General features: G+C 45.9%; 1 protein-coding gene across 1 annotated transcript; it reads left to right on the top strand.

Moving 5' to 3' along the window:
• Nucleotides 1-252: 252 nt before the first annotated feature.
• LOC123454243 (glutamine synthetase) lies at nucleotides 253-1,691 on the top strand. The gene has a single exon (XM_045133083.1). The coding sequence runs from the start codon at nucleotides 385-387 to the stop codon at nucleotides 1,504-1,506; it is 1,122 nt and encodes a 373-aa protein (XP_044989018.1). The 5' UTR covers nucleotides 253-384; the 3' UTR covers nucleotides 1,507-1,691.
• The last annotated feature ends 6,786 nt before the right edge of the window (nucleotides 1,692-8,477 follow it).

Raw genomic sequence — 8,477 nt, 5'->3', positions numbered from 1 at the left:
CGGCTCAGCCTTTTTTTTGAGAGACAATGAACGAGTCAAGGCCTTTCAGACCCTGTGAAGGAACTCCAGATGCCTGCGCCTCCTTGTGCACCTGTGTGACATTGCACGCTTGCATCACTTTCCCACCTGGCTATGTGGGACCTGGAGATTTGAACAAGCAATCTTGGGCTTTGCAGGCCAGTGCCTTCACTAACCTCTAACTCATCTCTCCAACCCCAATTCTAGGAATTAAAAAAAAAATTTTCGGCAGAGCCGAGAATGGGAGCCGAGCGCAGCGTCTGAACCGTACACCGATCTCCTCTCCGCGCTCTCTCTCCACCTCGCTCTCGCCGCCTGCCCACCTTCCTTCCCGCCTGCCCGCGGCCGCCCAGAACGCCTTCCACCATGGCCACCTCAGCAAGTTCCAACTTGAACAAAGGCATCAAGCAGATGTACATGGCCCTGCCTCAAGGCGAGAAAGTCCAAGCCATGTATGTCTGGATCGATGGTACCGGAGAAGGGCTGCGCTGCAAGACCCGCACCCTGGACTGTGAGCCCAAGTGTGTAGAAGAGTTGCCGGAATGGAATTTTGATGGCTCTAGCACTTTCCAGTCTGAAGGCTCCAACAGTGACATGTACCTCCTCCCAGTTGCCATGTTCCGTGACCCTTTCCGCAAGGATCCCAACAAGCTGGTGTTCTGTGAAGTTTTCAAGTATAATCGGAAGCCTGCCGAAACCAATTTAAGGCACACCTGTAAGCGGATCATGGACATGGTCAGCAACCAGCACCCCTGGTTTGGAATGGAGCAGGAATACACTCTCATGGGGACGGATGGGCACCCCTTTGGTTGGCCTTCCAATGGCTTCCCTGGGCCCCAAGGCCCGTATTACTGTGGTGTGGGAGCTGACAAAGCCTATGGCAGAGACATCGTGGAGGCTCACTACCGGGCCTGCTTATATGCTGGAGTCAAGATCACGGGAACAAATGCCGAGGTCATGCCTGCCCAGTGGGAATTCCAAATTGGACCCTGTGAAGGAATCCGCATGGGAGATCACCTGTGGGTGGCCCGCTTTATCTTACATCGTGTATGTGAAGACTTTGGCGTGATAGCAACCTTTGACCCTAAGCCCATTCCTGGGAACTGGAACGGCGCAGGCTGCCATACCAACTTCAGCACGAAGGCCATGCGGGAGGAGAATGGCCTGAAGTACATTGAGGAGGCCATTGAGAAACTCAGCAAGCGGCACCAGTACCACATCCGTGCCTACGATCCCAAGGGAGGCCTGGACAATGCCCGGCGCCTGACTGGCTTCCACGAGACCTCCAACATCAACGACTTTTCCGCCGGTGTTGCCAACCGCAGTGCCAGCATCCGCATTCCCCGGTCTGTTGGCCAGGAGAAGAGGGGTTATTTCGAAGACCGGCGCCCTTCTGCCAACTGCGACCCCTTTGCAGTGACAGAGGCCATCATCCGTACGTGTCTTCTCAACGAGACTGGCGACGAGCCCTTCCAGTACAAAAACTAAGGGGACGATGCTTCCAGCGACTGAGCCCTTCCCAGCTCTTCATCCCACTGCAACTCTCCCTCTCCCTGGTGTCTTAATTATCCTCATTACTCAAAAGTGGGATTTCAAGGTCTTTTTATTCCTCATGCCCAGTGAACCTTGCTTTTCCTTGGTCAGGATAGAGGGGTCAAGTTCTTAATCTCCATGTACCCGGCCCCCATTTTCTTCCTTTCTAATGTGTGGGTGGGCGCAGGGAAAGGTGGTGACTGCTTCTCTCTGGAGGTGTCCTTGTTTGGTAGATGTCACCTCTGCACAAAGCAGCGTGTGAAGGAGGGGAGAACTTCCTCTAAAGGACAGCTGGAAGGGCAGGCTGACTACTTATGATGGCATGTCTCCTTCAATTCTTAAGATTAAACCAACTCTCACTAGTGGAGGTTAGGAGAAGAGCAAGAACTGGGGGTTAGTTTACCTCTTGTGTTTCTCTTGCTTGGAGCCACCCACACCCTTCACAAACAGCAGCTCAGCAACAACAGATGCCTGTCCTACCTTAAGAGAAGAAAAGTTCTTTACTGCTTGGTCCTCCATTTATAACACAAAGCAAAAGTAGTATTTTTATATTTAAATGTAAAAACAAAAAAATTATATAAGGGTTGTGGATATGTGTGTTTTTCTAAAGAAAACAAACATCCTGGTCACTGGGTGCCAAATGTGAGGTAAATTATTTGGTTCAAGGGTCCCCTTTGTAAGTAAAGGAAGTAGCAGTGGGGAACATAGTACTAGAAAAATTGGTTATTTGGGACTGTTCCTCATTTTACCAGGATTTCCCTGCCCATTTTTTGCAGGCGATAGGTACACATTACTTGCAGTCTCTGAGCCCCGTGTCTAACTCTAGAAGACACACACGCACTTGTCCACACGTGGGTTTAGAAGTATGAGTTGGCTGGTCAACTTTGTTACTGACAAGGGGGTGTTGGGGTTATTTTTTGGTGGGATTTTAGCATGTCACTAAAGCAGGCCTTTTGATATATTAAATTTTTTAAAGCAAAACAAGTTTTAGATTTTAATCAGATTTGTAGGGTTTCTAAGTCTAGTTTTACAGAATTGCCTGTTTGCTTCAACTGTCTTTCCATTTGCTTCTTGGTGGAGCTGGGGACAGACCTGGAGTTAAAACACTTGTAATTTTGTATCCTAGTGTCTTGTTCTCCCAGCAAAATGTTCTTGTTTGTTAAAATTCCTAGGGAGTAGTCTTTCCTATCATAATAAACACGCGCCGCCCTGTCCTCTGTGTCCTTTGCTGTTCTCTGTGGCTTGTGTGCTGTGGGTTTTCTCTTCCCGAGATGACTTCTAATTGCCATGTGCAGTATGTTCAGAGTTAGATAACTCGTCATTGTAAACAAACTGGAACTGCCCAGAGCAGGGCTTATAAATCACCCTAACATTTAAAAAAAAAAAAAAAAAAAAAAAAAAAAATTTTCGAGGTCGGGTCTCACACTAGCCCAGGCTGACCTGGAATTCACTATGTAGTCTCAGGGTGGCCTTGAACTCATGGTGATCCTGCTACCTCTTCCTCCCCAGTGCTGAGATTAAAGGTGTGTGCCTCCACACCTGGCTAAAATTTCCTTCTTGATTTCTTCAATGACACATTCAGCATTCAATAGTGTGTTTTGGTAGTTTTTCTTGATGTTGATTTTTAGTTTTATTCCATTGTGTTCAGATGGAATTTTAGAAGCTGGAACCAACACATGCTGTAGCCATATAACATACGTTGTTAATAATAATTTTGTTGTTGTTGTTATTTTGTTGTTTTTCAAGGTAGGGTCTCACTCTGGCCCAGGCTGACCTGGAATTCACTATGTAGTCTCAGGGTGGCCTCGAACCTATGGTGATGCTCCTACCTCTGCATCCCGAGTGCTAGGATTAAAGGCGTGCGCCACCACACCCAGCAATAATAATTTTTTTAAGTTATTTCTATCTTTTTACACTTGTTGACACTTGCTGTGTGTTCTCATGTATGATCTATTTTAGAGAAAGCTCTGTGGACTGCCAAGAAGAAAGTGTATTCTGTAGCGTTTGGATAGAATGCCCTGTAAATGTCCGTTAGAACCATTTGATCTATGTTGTCATTTAACTGACAAGCTGTGGGTACTCAGCGACAGTGTGCTCAGTTATCAGCTCTGGGTACTTAGTCTGCATAGTTAGTATGATCTGAGTACTTAGTGTGCATGCTTATTATGCTCTGAGTACTTTTTGTAGTTCTACTTCTTTATTGTGTGTTTTTATAAGACTTAACACCTGATTATCCTCTAGTCTTGTTACTAGTATAAATTATATAAGCCAGGTGTGGTGGCGCACACCTTTAGTCCCAGCACTCGGGAGGCAGAGGTAGGAGGATCGCTGGGAGTTCGAGGCCACCCTGAGACTACATAGTGAATTCCAGGTCAGCCTGGGCTAGAGTGAGACCCTACCTCAAAACAAACAAACAAATAAAATAAATAAATAAATAATATAAATTACTTTTTAGTTTTGCTGTGGTTGATTTTAACCGTTTCATTACTTCTTTGCATGTTTTTGTGGGTGTGGCTGCACCAGCACCTCTTACCACTGGAAACAGACACCAGACATGTGCACCCCTTTTCATGTCCAGCTTATGTGGCGCAAATATCCCAGGCTGGCAGACTTTGTAAGCAGGCCCCTTCAACTACTGAGCTAGCTCTCCAGCCCCCATTTGGGATTTCTTTTTGGGTGGGGGGGTTTCCAAGGTAGGGTCTCGCTCCAGCCCAGGCTGACCGGGAATTCACTATGTAGTCTCAGACTGCCCTCAAACTCATGGTGATCCTCCTACCTCTGCCTCCCGAGTGCTTCCCATTTGGAATTTAAAAATATATTTATGTATTATTAATTTGTAAACACGGAGAGAAAGACAGAAAGAGAGAGTGGGTGCACCATGGCCTCTTGCCACTGCAAATGAACTTCAGATGCATGTGCCAGTTTGTGCCTCTGGCTTTCTGTAGGTACTGGGGAATCAAACCCAGACCATGAGGCATTGCAAGCAAGTACCTTAATCACTGAGCCATCTCTCCAGCCCGAATTTTGTGTTGGTGGTGGTGTTTTCTAGGTAGGGTCTCACTTTAGCCCAGGATGACCTAGAACTCACTCTGTAGTCACAGGCTAGCCTTGAACTCACGTTGATCCTCCAACCTCTGCCTCCTGAGTACTGGGATTAAAAGCGTGCACTACCATGCCTGGTTCCAGCTGGGATTTAAAATTTTCTTCTTATTATTATTTTAATTTTATTTATTTATTTGAGAGAGTGAGAGAATGGGTGCACCAGGGCCTCCAGCCACTGGAAACAGCTTATGTGGTTCTCGGGGAATCAAACTGAGCTCCTTTGGTTTTGCAGGCAAAAGCCTTAACCGCTAAGCCATCCCTCCAGCCATTATTATTATTATTATTAGAGAGGAGAATGAGAGAGCAAGAGAAAGAATGAGAATTGGCGCTCCAGAGCCACCAGCCACTGCAATCAAACTCTAGACATGTGTGCCGTCTTGTGCACATTATGACCTTGCACTCATGCCTCCTTGGGCATGTGGCTTGCATGGGATCTGAAGAGTTGAACATGGGTCTTTAGGCTTTGTAGGCAAGTGCCTTGACTGCTAAGCCATCTCTTCAGCCTGGGATTTTTTTTTTTTTTTCGAGGTAGGGTATCGCTCTAGCCCAGGCTGACCTGGAATTCACTGTGTAGTCTCAGGGTGGCCTCGAACTCATGGCAATCCTCCTACTTCTGTCTCCCAAGTGTTGGGATTAAAGGCGTGTGCCACCACGCCTGGCTTTGGATTTTTTTTAAAAATTGATCATATTATAGTCAACATACTTGATGAAGTCTTATTAGTACAAAAATACTTCGGAGAATATTTTTCTGCCCAAGAGTGGATTCACCCTGTATCTTTTCTTTTTAATGTCTTAGTGCGCTCTTGGCTCCTTTAGTGCTATATTGAATAGTATAGACTTAGTCTTATCAAATGTCTATTGACTATGTTTGATATGGATTGTTTTTGTGGGGGGTGGGTTTGAGGCAGGATCTCTCTTGAGCCCAGGCTAACTTGGAATTTGCTATGTAGTCCTAGGCTGGCCTTGAACTCACAGAGATCCTCCTACCTCTCTGCCTTCAGAGGGCTGGTATTAAAGGTATGCACCACCACAACCAGCGGAGAGAGAGAATGAGTGTACCAGGGCCTCTAGCTGCTGCAAAACGAACTCCAGAGGCATGTGCCACTTAGTGTATGTGGCTTCATGTGGGCACTAGGGAGTTGAAGCTGGGCCCATCAGGCTTTGCAAGCAAGTACCTTTAACTGCTGAACCATTTCCCAAGGCCCAAATGCATTTATTTTTATTTTTACATTTTGGCCCATATCTGTAATTCCAACATTTGGGGAGTCTGAGGTAGAGTATTACAAGTTTGAGGCCAACCTGGGCAAGACCCTGTCTCAAAAAAAAAAAATCAATATCTACATCTATTGAGGTACTCCTGTAGTGTTAATTTATTAATATGGATGGTACTTATTACCCATTCAGTCATTATCATTTCATTCCAGAGATAAATCTTTTTTATTTATTTATTTATGTGAGAGTGACAGAGAGAGAAAGAGGCAGAGAGAAAAAGAGAGAGAAAGAGAGAGAGAGAGAGAGAGAGAGAGAATGGGCACACCAGGCTTCCAGCCACTGCAAACGAACTCCAGACGCGTGAGCCCCCTTGAGCATCTGGCTAACGTGGGGCCTGGGGAATCAAGCCTCGAACCGGGGTCCTTAGGCTTCACAGGCAAGCGCTTAACCTCCAAGCCATCTCTCCAGCCCAAGAGATAAATCTTTTTTAATATATATTTTAAAAATTTTTATTTGAGAGTGACAGATAGAGAAGGAGAGAGAATAGGCATGCCAGGGCCTTTAGCCAGTGCAAACAAACTCCAGATGCATGCACCGCCTTGTGCATCTGGCTTACGTGGGTCCTGGGGAATCAAGCTTCAAATTGGAGTCCTTAGGCTTCACAGGCAAGCACTTAACTGCTAAGCCATTTTTTCCAGACCTTTTAAAATATTTTATTTATTTATTTGAGAGACAGAGAGAATGAGCATGTCAGGGCTTCTAGCCACTGCAAATGAACTCCAGACGTACATGCCACCTTGTGCGGCTTATGTGGGTACTGGGGAATTGAATCTGGGTCCTTTGGCTTTGCCAGCAAGTGCCTTAACTGCTGAGCCATCTCTCTCCAGCCCCAGAGATAAATCTTAATGGTTTATCTTATGGTTTATGTTGTTTCTTCTGCACTGCTATAAGTGGCTTATTTACAGTATTTTATATTTATATTCATGGATAAAACTGGCTTCTACTTTCCTTCCTCCTTTCCTTATAGTATGAAAAGATGCAAAGGTAAGAATTGTTTTATATTATTATTTATTTATTTGCAAGGAGAGAGGGAAAGAATGGGCATGTCAGGGCAAGTTGTCACTGCAAATTCCAGATGCATGAACCACTTTGTAAATCTGGCTTTATGTGGGTGCTGGGTACTTGAACACAAGCCACCAGGCTTTGCAACTGATGATCCATTGCTTCAGCCCCAAAGGTAAGATTTGTTTTTTTCTGGTTTTTCAAGGTAGGGTCTCAATCTAGCCCAGGCTGGCCTGGAATTCACTATGGAGTCTCAGGGTGGCCTCGAACTCACAGCAATCCTCCTACCTTTACCTCCCAACTGCTGGGATTAAAGGTGTGTGCCACCATGCCTGGTCCTAAGGTAAGATTTTTATAGGAATTGGAATCATTAGAAGAGTATTTAAAAATCATCTAGTCTGATATTATCTTATAATGGTAGAAATTATAACTCACAAAACTTGCTTTCATAAAAATTTCACAAAATTCGATCCAAAGCTAAGACTAAGGTACTTCACAGAGCACTTATAAATTTCTCATAACTGACCCAATCATGATCTCATTTTATCTTCACAACAGCTCTGCATTAAGCAAGCTGATTATTGCCTCTATTTTATGGATAAACTAACTGAGGTCCAAGGAGATTGTCTCATGAATTATGTGAGTGGAGTCAAGGTTCTGCCTCCCAGATGAGACACCTGTCCAAAAAATATATATATATTTTTTTAATTTTTTATTTATTTATTTGAGAGCAACAGACACAGAGAGAAAGACAGATAGAGGGAGAGAGAGAGAATGGGTGCGCCAGGGCTTCCAGCCTCTGCAAACGAACTCCAGACGCGTGCGCCCCCTTGTGCATCTGGCTAACGTGGGTCCTGGGGAACCGAGCCTCGAACCGGGGTCCTTAGGCTTCACAGGCAAGCGCTTAACCGCTAAGCCATCTCTCCAGCCCCAAAATATATATTTTTAATATTTTATTTATTTATGAGTGAGAGAGAGATTATGAGCATGCCAGGGCCTCTAGCCACTGCAAATGAACTCCAGATGCATGTGCCACCTTGTGCATCTGGCTTTATGTGAGTACTGGGGAATCAAACCTGGGTCCTTAGGCTTTGCAGGCAAGCTCTTTAACCACTAAGCAACCTCTCCTGCCCCCAAATATATTTTGTTCTCTGCCCAACACCACTGATGGATTCAGAAATAGAGGGATCCCCTGAGCCACGGAGCCAGAATGATTTTTAGAAGGGTCCAGCCATATTGTCAGGGGTGGTAACCTCCAATGGGGAGGCATGAGAGCTTTGTGGTACCTACGCATCCTTGGTAGCCAGGGCACCCCAATGCCAGGAGAAGTCCATGGTCTCTGAGGGTGTTCCTTGGTGCCGAAGAAGAGTCAGGGTCCCCGACTAATCTCAGCTAACAGGATCAGAGTCCAAGTTCCCCCAGGGCCCGCCCTCCACAGCCCCACAGCAGGGGATCCCTGCCCTCCGCCCTCAGTCTCCCGCGCCCCTCCCCCGCTCTCTCAGCAAGCTGCTTCCTGCACCCACTTGGCTTGGCCAGTGCTATTTGTGTCT

Source organism: Jaculus jaculus, chromosome 13 (assembly GCF_020740685.1).
Source record: "Jaculus jaculus isolate mJacJac1 chromosome 13, mJacJac1.mat.Y.cur, whole genome shotgun sequence".
Lineage (NCBI taxonomy): Eukaryota > Metazoa > Chordata > Mammalia > Rodentia > Dipodidae > Jaculus > Jaculus jaculus.
This window is presented reverse-complemented; position numbering and strand designations above follow the sequence as displayed.

What these genes read in the sequence shown, in the direction of transcription:
- LOC123454243 (XM_045133083.1), top strand. Translation starts at nt 385, where the DNA reads ATGGCCACCTCAGCAAGTTCCAACTTGAACAAAGGCATCAAGCAGATG.